Source organism: Vipera ursinii, assembly GCF_947247035.1.
Source record: "Vipera ursinii genome assembly, chromosome: 15".
Classification (NCBI taxonomy): domain Eukaryota; kingdom Metazoa; phylum Chordata; class Lepidosauria; order Squamata; family Viperidae; genus Vipera; species Vipera ursinii.
This window is the reverse complement of record NC_139528.1, coordinates 7513378-7526893: the sequence shown is the minus strand read 5'-3', so window position 1 is coordinate 7526893 and position 13516 is coordinate 7513378. Positions and strand designations below refer to the sequence as shown.

The 13516-nt window shown below is 51.2% G+C and overlaps 1 protein-coding gene across 6 annotated transcripts in view; it reads right to left on the bottom strand.

Moving 5' to 3' along the window:
* ATG2A (autophagy related 2A) overlaps positions 1 to 13516 on the bottom strand; it is a 233144-nt gene that overhangs the window by 195325 nt on the left and 24303 nt on the right. For all 6 annotated transcript variants that reach the window (XR_014493829.1, XM_083374161.1, XM_083374162.1 and 3 more), the window contains 11 exons: positions 13450 to 13516; positions 11438 to 11513; positions 10165 to 10420; positions 9047 to 9197; positions 6707 to 6808; positions 6054 to 6221; positions 5717 to 5954; positions 4394 to 4496; positions 4098 to 4260; positions 2782 to 2924; positions 293 to 456 (listed from right to left, as the gene is read on the bottom strand). The exon at positions 13450 to 13516 is cut by the window's right edge and continues 70 nt beyond it. Coding sequence is in view for 5 of the 6 variants with exons in the window: in XM_083374161.1 (XP_083230287.1) it covers positions 293 to 456; positions 2782 to 2924; positions 4098 to 4260; positions 4394 to 4496; positions 5717 to 5954; positions 6054 to 6221; positions 6707 to 6808; positions 9047 to 9197; positions 10165 to 10420; positions 11438 to 11513; positions 13450 to 13516 (1631 nt within the window). In the remaining variant the exon portion in view is untranslated. The remainder of the gene's footprint in view (positions 1 to 292; positions 457 to 2781; positions 2925 to 4097; positions 4261 to 4393; positions 4497 to 5716; positions 5955 to 6053; positions 6222 to 6706; positions 6809 to 9046; positions 9198 to 10164; positions 10421 to 11437; positions 11514 to 13449) is intronic.

Here is a 13516-nt window from a genome sequence, read left to right as displayed (position 1 = left end):
GGGCCACAGTTCCTTGGCTCAGGAATTCTGGGAGTTGAAGTCCTCAAATCATAAAGGGGCTACAGCTCCTTGGCTCAGGAATTCTGGGAGTTGAAGTCCTCAAATCATAAAGGGACCACAGCTCTCCACCCCTGTTCTGTCCAGTGACAGCCAACCCTCCATATCCAACTGCCCTCCGGGCCACAGCCAATCAGATAGCAGGGGGTTGCAAGCAGCCCCCCTCCTCCTGAAGCCCCCCTCCCCTACGTCCATCAGGTCTCTTTCTCCCTCTGCCCCAAACGATGTTTCTCACCCAGCTTAAAGGCTGACTTGCACATCTGGAAGCTCTCCGGCCAGTGGGCGGTGGGGAGCCCATCGGAGGAGGCAAAGGGGGAGGCTGATCCAGCCCCTCCTGGGGGATCCGTGGGGCTCGGGGGCGGGCTGAAGGGCTCCCACATCAGGAGGTCATTATTGATCCTGTGGGGGGGGGGAGAAAGGAAGAGAGAGTGAATGAAAAAAGCCGACCTGACCATTATTCACACTTACAACCGTCAGAGGCAGTTCTTGACTTACAACGGTTTGTTTAGCGACCAGTTACAACGGCACTGGGAAAAGGCGACGTGAACCCTTTTCCGCACTTACGACCTTCGCAGCATCCCCCACGGTCACGTGATCAAAGTTCGGAGGCTCAGCAACCGACTCGCATTTACGACAGCTGCAGCGTCCCGGGGTCGCGTGATTCCCCTTTTGGCGACCTTCTGACCAGCAAAGTTCACGGGGAAACCAAATTCATCATTTAACAACTGTGCTACTAACTTCACAACTGCAGCGATTCCCTCGACAACCTGTGCCAAGAAAGGTCGTAAAACGAGGCAAAATTCGCTGAGCAAACGGTCTCGCCGAGCAACAGAAATTCGGGGCTCAGTTGTGGTCAATCGTAAGTCAAGGTTACCTGAACATCACTCTGACATGCCGGTAGTCCTCGACTTACACACCACAATACGGACTGGCATATTCATTGCTAAGCAATGCGGTCATTCCGTGAGATATCACATGACCGAGATTTGGTGTCCGGCTTGCCCCAGCTAGACCCCAGACTCGCTTTGATTGAAGCGACAAGTTCTTTTACTAAGGATTACTGGTTGCAGACCAAGCAAGGCTAGATCTATGGTTTTCCACACAAACACCAGCTGCCTGCCATTAGTGCAGGTTCGAGTCCCGCCAGGCTCAAGGTTGACTCAGCCTTCCATCCTTCCGAGGGAGGTAAAATGAGGACCCAGATTGTTGGGGGCAATTAAGCTGACTTTGTAATAATGCCGCTTGAGATGGGGCCGAAAGCCCTAATACATCGAATGAAGGCTACTGCTAAGCTTGTAAGCCGCCCTGAGTCTTTGGAGAAGGAATTAAAATAAATAAAATATACATAGAATGAAGGCTACTGCTAAGCTTGTAAGCCGCCCTGAGTCTTCGGAGAAGGAATTAAAATAAATAAAATATACATAGAATGAAGGCTACTGCTAAGCTTGTAAGCCGCCCTGAGTCTTCGGAGAAGGAATTAAAATAAATAAAATATACATAGAATGAAGGCTACTGCTAAGCTTGTAAGCCGCCCTGAGTCTTCGGAGAAGGGCAGGATATAAATGGAATTAAAATAAAAAAAATAAAATAAAAAAGACTCTAAAAAGTTTTCTCCTTTTCGTGGCGCTTCCCCCCCCCGCTTGACCAGATTCTCGCTGTCCAATTGCACGATCTCCGGCGCGATCTCTGATGTCGGAGGGCGTCCTGCAATGGCTTCGCATTCTTTTCCATGCCGGGCGTCCTTGATGCAGCTGGATCAATCCGGTTTAACATGTCTGCTTCCTGTCAGTGCCATCTCCCCCCATCACCCGCCCCCCCCCGCCCATTCAGGCATCCCCTCCTGTCCTCCTGCACATCTTCTCCCCCCCCCCTTCTGTTTTGACCCCTCTCCCTCTGTTTATGGCATGATGCCGGCAAGCTTAGCGGAGTGGAGGGATACTTGGAATTTTCCTTGCTGGTTTTTCAATCGGCTTTGCTTGGCGCTAGCCGGCCGGGAAGGTTTCAAATGGTGATCACGCGATTGGGGGACATTGCGACTGTCATAAATGCACAAAGAAGGTTTGCAAAGTGCCCTAGTCATGATTTGTGTGAATGGAGGGGGGAAAAGACACTGGAATGGCTGTGAGGACCAGTCACAAGTCGCTTTTTTTAGACACCGTCGTAACTTTGAACAGCCACGAAGCGAACGGTCCTAAGTTGAGGACTACTTGCACGCCTCAACTCTTCCACCAATGCTTGAAGCGACGGGGCAGCCTAAATGCTACCTCAAGAGTCTCCAGATGTTTCAGGATCGCCACTCCAGGAGTCGCCAATCTTGCCTGACCCTTTGGCATTTCGGGTTACTCGCAAGAGTGTTATGGATTGCGGTAGGAGTCAAATCCAAACGGTTCAAACCGGACCTCCTGGACGCTGACACGGGATGGGAAGGAACCCCGAAGTTTTGCAGGGAGCAAACTTTCACGTCAGGGAGAGAAAATGCAACTGGCCTCGCAGGAAGTCTCACGGTCAACACGGCATCTCTACTTAAGGCCTTTCTCCAAATTGGGAGAATTGGGACAGACAACTGGAGCACGCAATATGGTGGCACACCCCATGGTTTGGCCTAAGGCAATCCAGCTGCTTGGGGGGGTCTAGCCTCCCGCCGTCTCCCCCAAGCACACCCCAATACTTCCTCAGAAGAGATGTGTCCTCCACACCCATCCCACGTTCTCCAAGCCTTTGGACCTGTTGTAGATGCTCTCGTAGAACTTCTTGCTCGGCAAGTAGATGTGAACCGTAGGGAAGGTCAGCTGCAGAGTGTAGCGGGAGGCGGCCAGCGTCTGGCTTTGGAACTCGGCCATCTCCTCAGGGTCTCCGGGGATGACCATCTTAAGAGGAAGAGGAGAGGAGGATTAGCAACAGAGTAGTATCTGTAGCTTAGGGCTGAACCGTGAGGAGAGAAGCAACCTAGAACTAAGGAGAAACTTCTTGACAGTTAGAACAATTAACCAGTGGAACAACCTGCCTCCAGAAGCGGTGAATGCTCCAACACTGGAAGTTTTTAAGAAGAGACTGGACAGCCATTTGTCCGAAATGGTATAGGGTTTCCTGCCTGAGCAGGGGGTTGGACTAGATGACCTCCAAAGTCCCTTCCAACTTCTTCTTCTTCTTCTTCTTCTTCTTCTTCTTCTTCTTCTTCTTATTATTATTATTATTATTATTATTATTATTATTATTATTATTATTATTATTATTATTGAGAAAGGTACTCTGAGCAGCGTGGAGAAAGGGCTAAATCAAAGGGGCACAACTTTTGGGAGGGGGAGAGGGGGGGTTGAAGGTGGGCCGATTCTCCAAGAAGTAGGTAGGGCCCAAGCAAGAATTCACTTGGATTTCCTTTCTAATAAAATTTAATTAAAAACCATTCTTGCTAGAGACCAACCTTTGTTACAGTATTTTTCAACCATTCAGAGTTGCCCAGAATTCCCCAGCCAGCATCCTAGGAATTGAAGTCCTCACATTAAGAGCATGCTGGCTGAGGAATTCTGGGAGTTGAAGTCCTCACATTAAGAGCATGCTGGCTGGGGAATTCTGGGAGTTGAAGACTTCACACTTAAAAGCATGCTGGCTAGGGAATTCTGGGAGTTGAAGTCCTCACATTAAGAGCATGCTGGCTAGGGAATTCTGGGAGTCGAGGTCTTCACACTTAAAAGCATGCTGGCTAGGGAATTCTGGGAGTTGAAGTCCTCACATTAAGAGCATGCTGGCTGGGGAATTCTGGGAGTCGAGGTCTTCACATTAAAAGCATGCTGGCTGGGGAATTCTGGGAGTTGAAGTCTTCACATTAAAAGCATGCTGGCTGGGGAATTCTGGGAGTTGACGTCCACCCATCTTAAAGCCACCAAGGTTGTCAAGCCTGTCTATACTGGATACTTTTTGCCAGAGCGCTCTCAGCTTCCAGATCTGGTAGCCACCAATTTTGGCTCCCCTGGGCCAAAGCCACCTTGCCCGGCATGCTGCCTCCTTCCCCCAAAGTGTGGGGCAGCCAGAAAGCCTCTCACCTCCTCCGTCTCGTACATCGTCCGCTTGGAGGAGAAGGGCGAAGGCTCGGGCTGCTTCAACTCACAGGGGCTTTCGACCGTCGACAGCTCCACCTCTTCGGGGGCTGCCAGCGCCAAATCCCAAGGGGCCTCGGTGGGCGTCGGGCAGACGGTCAGGATGAGCCTGCCAAGGAGAGGAGGAGAGGAGAGCGCTGGACCCCCTGTATCGCAGTGTCAGTTGTGGTGCGACAGAAAGGCCCCCCCCCACTCTTTTGTACCAAGGAAAGCGCTCTCTTCTCCGCTCACGAGAAACTTACTTAGGCAAGAGATACTTCTTCCCAACGCCTCTGGCCAGGAAGTCGGGGGCTTTGCCCACCCGAAAACAAGGCACGGACAGCGTCTCACCATCTTCGTAAATGCCTGTGTGGGGGAAGAGCAGGAAGAGGCGGGGGCAGAGTTAAGCAAGTCATCAGCCTAGAATCTCTACGTTCTCGCCAAGGCTCCGAGTCCCTCTTGGATTCTGTTGGCTTTTATCTAGCACCCATTTAGCGCCGAAGATGACTCGACTGATTCCTCGTGGATAGGCTTGAGCAACCTAGGCCAGGGGTAGGCACCCTCGGCTCTTTTACGACTGGTGGACTTCAACTCCCAGAATTCCTGAGCCAGCCTAGCTCAGCATGGAAACCTCTCCCTTTCCCCTCAGCGTGGCTGGCTCAGGAATTCTGGGAGTTGAAGTCCACGAGTCGTAAAAGAGCCGAGGTTGCCTACCCCTGGCCTAGGCAGTCCTCAATTTACAATGAGTACTGAGCCCAACATTTAGGTTGCTCAGTGAGAGTGTTCTTAAGTGAGCTTTGCCCTGTTTTACAACTTTTTCTTGCCACCTTCGTCAAGTGAATCGCTGCAGTTGTTACAGTTAGTGACACGGTGGTTTAGTGGACCTTGCTTCGCCCGTTGACTTGGCTTGCCAGAAGGTGGCAAGAGGGGATCGATCGCGTGAGCCTGGGACACAGCCACCGTCATAAAAGACAGGCCAGTGGCCAAGGCGTCTGAATTTTGATCGCATGACCGCGGGGTTGCTGAAAGTATGCAAAATGGTCCTAGGTCACTCCTTTCAAGGCTGTGGCAACTTTGAACAGTCACTAAGTGAGCGGTTGTAGGTCGAGGACTGCCTGTACGGGGCTCGTAGTCCCAGATGCCTCAGCAGGGGTTTGTTTATTTATTTATTTATTTATTTATTTATTATTTAAACTTGTATACCGCCCTATTCCCGTAGGACTCAGGGCGGTTTACAGGGAAAAATTAAAAATACATACATACAAAGTTAAAATCGATTAAAACTAAAATTAAATTAAGTCCCTGAATTTAAACTAAAACCCCATTAATAAATAATTAAATGAATAAACAAATAAATAATTAATTAAAACCCCTCAGTCTGGGGTTGCTGAAACGGTCGTTTTAAGTATGCAAAATGGTCCTAGGTCACTCTTTTCAAGGCTGTGGCAACTTTGAACAGTCACTAAGTGAGTGGTTGCAAGTCGAGGAGTGCCTGTGCGGGGCTCGTAGATGCCTCGGCAGCTGTACTAACTGTCCTTTGTCCACTTCTTCCTGGGGAAGGAGGCCAAGGCCATCTCGTCACTTACCGTGCAAGTCGTTCAGCGTGAGCTCCAACTGGGTGGGACCCGTCGGTTCCAGATCCGTGCGCAGCTCGACACCGGCCAGGTCCAGACGCAAGCGCTCCATGCGCACCGCCTTCTCGGCCCAGGCGCGCCTCTCCGCCCAGACCCGGAGGTCCGGGACGGGGAACTGGAGGAGAAGGGATCCTTTGGGGGCCACCACCTGTACGTTGGCCTGCCATTGGGCAGCCGGGGGGAAACCTGGCTGGCACCAGCAAGCGGAAGAGGAGGAGAAAACAACCTCAGCGGGCAAGGAGAAGGAGCCGCCCGCTCGAGCCGGCCGGCCACCTCCCCTCCGCCTTACCACGGATTCCTCGGGAGGGTAGCCGCCGGGCCGGGATGGCCCCATGGCGGGTTGCAAGAGGGAGCAGAGCCGATCCAGCGTGCCCAGGTCCACTTCACAGAGGAAAGTAGCCAGCTCCACCACCAGCTCCACCGTCAGCTTGGACGAGGCTCCTCTGGCTAGGCCCCTCTGGAAGGATGGCAGAAAAAGGTCAGCCCAGGGCAGATCTCTCCACCCGACAATACATAAGTGGGTTTTGGGTTGCAGTTTGGGCACTCGGTCTCTACAAGGTTCGCCATCACTGGTCTAGGCCAGGGGTAGGCAACCTCGGCTCTTTTATGACTCGTGGACTTCAACTCCCAGAATTCCTGAGTCAGCCACACTGAGGGAAAGGGAGAGGCTTCCAAGCTGAGCCGTGCAGGCTCAGGAATTCTGGGAGTTGAAGTCCACGAGTCATAAAAGAGCCGAGGTTGCCTACCCCTGGTCTAGGGTCTCCTGCTTGAGCAGGGGGCTGGACTAGAAGACCTCCAGGGTCCCTCCCAGCTCCATTCTGACTTTGATTCTGATCTGCATGATGCAGACCCTCCTCCGGGCTCTGAGGAGCTCTACTTAAGACAAGCCCAGCTGGACCCCCCCCCACTCCATGGTTCCCCCAAACCAACTGGCCTGCAAACCTTGGAGGACGGCAACCTCTCCAAGTGCTTGGACTGGATCCGTGCGCAGGGCTGAGGTGCCTGGCTGTACGGAACGGGACCCGGGCTGGGAAAGACCAACAGCTAGAAGAGAACAAAACACGAAAATCAGCTTTGTCTTGCGCTACTGTCAGGGTCAACACGCTACACAGCCTACTCGCAACCGGACAACAATTATGGGAGAGGGGAGGGGAGGCGTGGGAATGCCAGGGTGGTCCGGGAGGAAAACTCTGGAATGCAAGTGTGAGGCCTGGAAGCCCGAGACAGGTCCCAAAGCCGAGGTCGTCGACTCTTGACAACGTCCCAAGAAGAACAATTGTTCTCCAATTGCTTTTTTGTCAGGAGGCAACTGGACTGCCTTGTTTTTTCTTTGAAGACGTTTCCCTTCTCATCCAAGAAGCTTCTTCAGCTCTGCCTGGAGGGTGAGGAATGGGAGGATTTATAGGCCTTGTGGACAGCTGGTCATTTGCATTCGCTTAGAAAGTTGTCGAGGCCACTTGGAGGTTTAACCGTGTCATCCACCTCCAGGTGGCCTCAATAGAAAAGGATGCAAGTGACTCAGCTGTCTGCAAGGAGTAAAAATCCTTCCATTCCCCACCATCCAGTCGGAGCTGAAGTGCGAAAATGGGAGTGGAACACGGTCCTTTCAGCACTTCCAAGAAGGCTCCCCGTCCATTTGCACCACTCAGCTGACCCTGAGGACACAGATAAACCTCCAAGTGGCCTCAACGACTCTCTAAAAGAAGGCAAATGACCAGCGGTCTGCAAGGAGTATAAATCCTTCCATTCCCCACCATCCAGTCGGAGCTGAAGAAGCTTCTTGGGTGAGAAGCGAAACGTCTTCAAAGAAAAGCAAACAACTGGTCATTTGCCTTCTTTTAGGGAGCTGTTGAGGCCACTTGGAGGTTTATCGGTGTCCTCAGGGTCAGCTGAGTGGTGCAAATGGGCGTGGAGCCTTCTTGGAACTGCTGAAAGGACAGTGTTCCACACCCATTTGCACTATTCAGGTTACCTTGAGAACACAGATACACCTCCAAGTGGTCTCAATGACCCTCTAAAAGAAGGCAAATGACCAGCTCTGTCTGCAAGGAGTATAAATCCTTCCATTCCCCACCATCCAATCAGAGGTGAAGAAGCTTCTTGGGTGAGAAGCGAAACGTCTTCAAAGAAAAACAAACAACTGGTCATTTGCCTTCTTTTAGAGAGCCGTTGAGGCCACTTGGAGGTTTATCTGTGTCCTCAGGGTCACCTGAGTGGTGCAAATGGACGGGGAGCCTTTTTGGAACTGCTGAAAGGACCGTGTTCCACTCCCATTTTCGCACCACTCAAATGACCCTGAAGACACAGATCAATCCCCAAGTGGCCTCAACGACTCTCTAAAAGAAGGCAAATGACCAGCGGTCTGCAAGGAGTATAAATCCTTCCATTCCCCACCATCCAGTCGGAGCTGAAGAAGCTTCTTGGGTGAGAAGCGAAATGTCTTCAAAGAAAAATAGGAAAATCCAGCTGCCTCGTTGAAAAAGTAGGCTTGCGACAACCACGACCTGGATGATGGAGAATCTCCACAAGCATTCTTAAAAGAATCTTGTTGTTGTTGTTAGCTGCGAAGTCGTGTCTGTCCCATCGCGATCCCATGGATCACGTTCCTCCAGGCCTTCCTGTCCTCTACCATCTTCTGGAGTCCCTTTAAGCTCACGCCTCCTGCTTCAGTGACTCCATCCAGCCACCTCCTTCTCTGTCGTCCCCTTCTTCTCTTGCCCTCCACCTTTCCCAGCATGAGGCTCTTCTCCAGTGAGTCTAGGTGCAACCAATTAGTGGGCAAAGGACTGGGGGAGGGAAGGGAATTTATCTGATGCTTCTTGCCCACAAAATGTTGGACCTGGCTTTTGCACTTCTGTGCCCACCTGGCTTTTTCAGAGAAGTCTACTTTTGGAGAAAAAAGTCATCTTTTCCGCCCAGCCTGTTGGGATGGGATGATAGCTATGGACGTTCTCAACCCACCCTTTGTTGCTCAACAGGAGGAAGCCAGCAGCCCCTTCTCCTTCGGGGTTGCGTATCGGTGGTCAAGATAGGGCTGGGACTGCCAGGAACAAAAATGCAAGTAGAGTTAATCCTGGCCTTACAACTAAATAGATTTGAGCCCAACTGAGTGAGACAGATATGGAAGGGGTTTCGCCCCATTTTACGACCTTGCTTGCCACAGTTGTTCGGTTTTCAATGGTTGTGAGCCGAAGACTTATCTGTTCTTCTCTTTCACTTCCAGGAAGAAAACATTCCCCCTCCCCAAAGACACTACACACACACACACACACACACACACACCTGAGTATATTCGGGTTTTCGTGCCCCTCTGCTGGCTGGCCACAGGCACTCCAAGATCTCCAGAAGGCCGAAGGAGGCATCCCAGTTGAGCCTACACAGCTGCTTAGAAGCCCTGCGTTCGCAGGTGAGTTGGACGGCAGCCCCGGTCAGCCTGGAAGAAGGAAAGACACCCCCAATGCACCCCCAAAAAAGGAGCAAAGGGCAGATGGGCAAATTTTAAGAGCTGGAGAAAGCCCTGCCTACTCGCCTTAGGGCAGCGTTTCTCAAACTAGACCAGGGGTAGGCAACCTTGGCTCTTTTATGACTCGTGGACTTCAACTCCCAGAATTCCTGAGCCAGCATGGCTCAGCATGGAAACCTCTCCCTTTCCCGTCAGCATGGCTGGCTCAGGAATTCTGGGAGTTGGAGTCCACGAGTCATAAAAGAGGCAAGGTTGCCTACCCCTGACCTAGACAAAGATTGGGTGGACTTCCAACTCCCAGAATTCCCCAGCCAGCACAGCTTGGCTGGAGAATTCCGGGAACTGATTTGAAGTCCACCCATCTTAAAAGTTGCGAACGTTGAGAAACGTGGACCGGCTGGGGAATTCTGGGAACTGAATTCCACCCTTTAAAACAAGAAAACCTCCAACTCCTAGAATTCCCCAGCCAGCCAGTGTTTCCCGCCCTTAGCAATTCTAAAATAAGTGGACTTCGACTCCCAGAATGCCCCATCAACCAGTCGCTAAGGATGGGAAACGCCGAATGGGTGGGGATTTCTGGGAATTGAAGCCCACACAACTTAAAAGTTGCTGAGTAGGAAACACTGGCTGGCCAGGGAATTCTGGGAGTTATCTTAAAGTTGCTAAGATTGGGAAAGAATTCTGGGAGTTGACGTCCACCTATTTTAAAGTGGCTAAGATTGGGAAAGGCTGGCTGTGTGAACTCTGGGAATTAAGTCCGCCCATCTTAAAAGCTGCTAAGAGCAGGAAACAACTGGTTGAATGGGGAATTCTGGGAGTTGAAGTCCACAGCTTTTAAAGCGGCTAAGAGTAGGAAACGCTGGCTGGGGAATGCTGGGAGTTCAACTCCACCCCTCTTAAAAGTCTCTGAGAATAGGAAACCCTGGCCTGGACTCACCTGACATGGCTACGTGGAATGGCCTCCTCGAAGCAGCGGCGCAGGGGATGGAAATCCCGGCCTCCAAAGGCGGCGTCCTTCAGGCCCCCCAGCCGGGAGAAGAAATGCTGAGCTAATCGAAGGCAGAGGACATCCGGTGGGAAAAGTCCAGGTGGCTGATGGAGCAGGGTCAAGGTCAGCCCCCCGACAGTCACTCGCACCAGCATCTCAGGACGCTGGCTGTCCAAGGAGGGGGGCGGCAAGGGGCCGGCCTTGCCTGAAAGAAGGCAAAGGAGAATTTGGAATGCTGGGACTCGAAGTCCACACCTGTGGAGACTGAGAAACACTGAACTGGGAGTCCATGATCCAATCAATGGGGGATTCTGGGAGTTGAAGTCCCAGAACTCTTAAAGCTGCGGAGGTTGAAAAAACTCTAAGGTTCCCCCGCACATGCGTGCTAGTCGTTTCCGACTCTAGGGGCCGGTGCTCATCTCCGTTTCAAAGCCGAAGAGCCAGCGCTTGTCCGAGGACGTCTCCGTGGTCATGTGGCCGGCATGACTAGACGCCAAAGGCGCACGGAACGCTGTTACCTTCCCACCGGAGTGGTCCCTATTTTTCTACTTGCATTTTTACGTGCTTTCGAACTGCTAGGTTGGCAGAAGCTGGGACGAGTAACAGGCGCTCGCTCTGCTACGCGGCACTCGGGATTCGACCCGCCAAACTGCCGACCTTCTGATCGACAAGCTCAGCGTCCTAACCCACTGAGCCACCGCGTCCCTGAAAAAACTCTAACCCAGGGCTTTTCCACCAGTGGTATGCGTAACACCAGTGGTATTTTGGCACCGGGCAGGTGGCACGCGACCATCCTAGAAGTGGTAGCAGAGGGGGACTTACGACAGTCAGTCACAGTATCCCGGGCTCAAGTGATCATCCCCTTTTGCGACCTTCCGACAAGTCAACGGGGAAGCCAGAATCGCTTAACTGCGTTACTCGCTTAACAACTCCAATGATTCTCTTTTAACAACTGTGACGGGACAGGCTGTGAAGTGGGGGCGAAACTCATTTAATAGCTGCCTTGCTTAGGAATGCAAATTTTAGGCTCAACTCTAGATATAAACTGAGGAGTACCTATATCGTTTTTGTTTTTTAAAAGAAACTGTATTTCACGCAGCCTTCAGGTGCTCAGCCGGGCTGCAGGAAGGAAGCAACGAAGAATCGTAGCCCAGCGCAGCCCCTCCACGTTCTCCCCATCTTTTCCCAACCTCCCGGTAAAACTGCAGGAAAACCAACTTACCTGGTATCTTACTGAGACCCGGCAAGGTTGAGGCGAAAGGCAGCCGTCGGTAACGCCGGGGGCTTCCTAGGATCAGCTGTGAAGGAAGGTTCAGATCAAGGTGTTTTTTTAAAAATGTTTAATTTTAGTGCTTTAAGTTTTACGCTTTTGATCTGAACATCCGCTTCAACATTTTTTTTAATTTTCTAAGTGCCTATATTGTCATTTGGAGGCACTGGACAGTGAGATGGGTGGCATATAAATCTAATAAATAAACGGAGGAAAGATCACTTCCAGGACTTCGAGCATAGAGTTATAAGGGACCTTGGAGGTCTTCTAGTCCAGCCCCCTGTTCAAGCAGGAGAACCTATACCAATGATGGCGAACTTTTGACAGACCGAGTGCCCAAACTGCAACCCAAAACCCACTTATGTATTGTTGGGTGCTGGGTGGGCGTGGCCCATTGGGTGGGTGTGGCCCATTGGGTGGGCGTGGCCCATTGGGTGAGCGTGGCTGCGGTGGTAACAGCAGACTGGGTGGGACTAAAAAGTTCAATCAATCAATTCCAACTTTGCGCATCTTTTTTCCCCCGCGAGAAGTTGAAACTGATTGATTGATTGAACCTTTTTTTTATCCACAGGGCGCTGGAGGCCTAAAGTGAAAAGGTTTTATAAAACCCAGCTTGAAGGCCTAGGACTGGGGCGACAGTGCGCGTGCCCACAGAGAGGGCTCTGAGTGCCACCCGTGCGGTAGGTTCGCCGCCACGGACCTATACCATCTCAGACAAGTGGCTGTTCAGTCTTTTCTTGAAAACCGCCAGTGATGGAGCGCCCTCGATTTCTGGTGGCAAGCGGTTCCACTGGCTAATCGTCCTCAGTGTCAGGAAATGTCTCCTTAGTGCCAGGTTGCTTCTCTCCTTGGTTAGTTTCCATCTGTTGCTTCCTGCCCTGCCCTCTGGTGCTCTGGAGAAGAAGCTGATCCCCCTCTTCTTTGTGGCAGCCCTTCAAATACTGGAAAACTGCTATCGTATCACCTCTATTTCTTCCTTCTCATTAAACCAGACATGCTCAATTCCTGCAACCTTCGTACGCTTTTGCCTCCCATCCCCTATTCATCTTTGTGGCTCTCTTCTCTGCAGTCTTTCCAGGGGTTTTTTATTACGCTTCTAGGAGTGTTAATTACTATTGCGGCACAGAACTCTTTCACTGTACTTTAGCAGTAAACCAGGTGTCAGAATCCATTTATATCACATTCATAAATGTATGTTTAAAACATTATCCCCCCTTCCCGGATTCTGCCATCTCCCGAGGAAGGAGGAGCGGATGTGGATTCAGCCTGCCTTAGGTTATTTCAAAGACCAAGGGAAACCTTTTGAACTGGGGGAAGAAAGGGGAGGGTTAGGGAAGGAGGCATCTGGCCTGTGTCTCCATTTGAATCTGTAAAGGAAGAAGGCAATAACTGTAAAAGATCCGAAGTTCCCTTTTTCCCACGAAGGGATGACACGAAGTAAATGATGGGGGACTGACCAAATGGGGTTGAGGGAAGGGGGGTTGAACTCTTTATAAAGTTTCAATCTGTAAAACAATACCAGGTCCTGTCTTGCATTTCCACAACCAAACATGTCCTAGTAAAAATTCCTTTTGGAATAGAACTGACTCCAAGAGTTTTTGTTTTCCTAAGACGTGGATTGGGGTGGGTCCTGACACCAGGGGGGAAAAAAGGGCTTGGTTTGAGTGCCATCCTCCTGGGCTGCATCTTCTGCTCCCCACGGTTGTGCATAAAGGAGGTACCACTGAGATTCACAAAGGTGTGTTGTGCAATTAGCTCACATGGTGTAACAAGATGGTGGGTTGGTTGCCACTGTAAAGTTGTGGTGGGGCACGAAGGGAGGCTCGGCCAATCTCAATGTATACATGGTTGTACTTTGACAATAAAGGTTTGTTCGTTCATTCATTCAGTTAGAAAACAACTGAGAAAGATTAAGGATGGCCATGGTGGGTGAGGGGAAGAGAATAGTGGGACAAGGCACTCACCCCCGGGGCAAAGGTTGGAGGCTGCAAGGGAGTTGTGCTAATGTCGCTGTGGACCGAGGAATCCAGA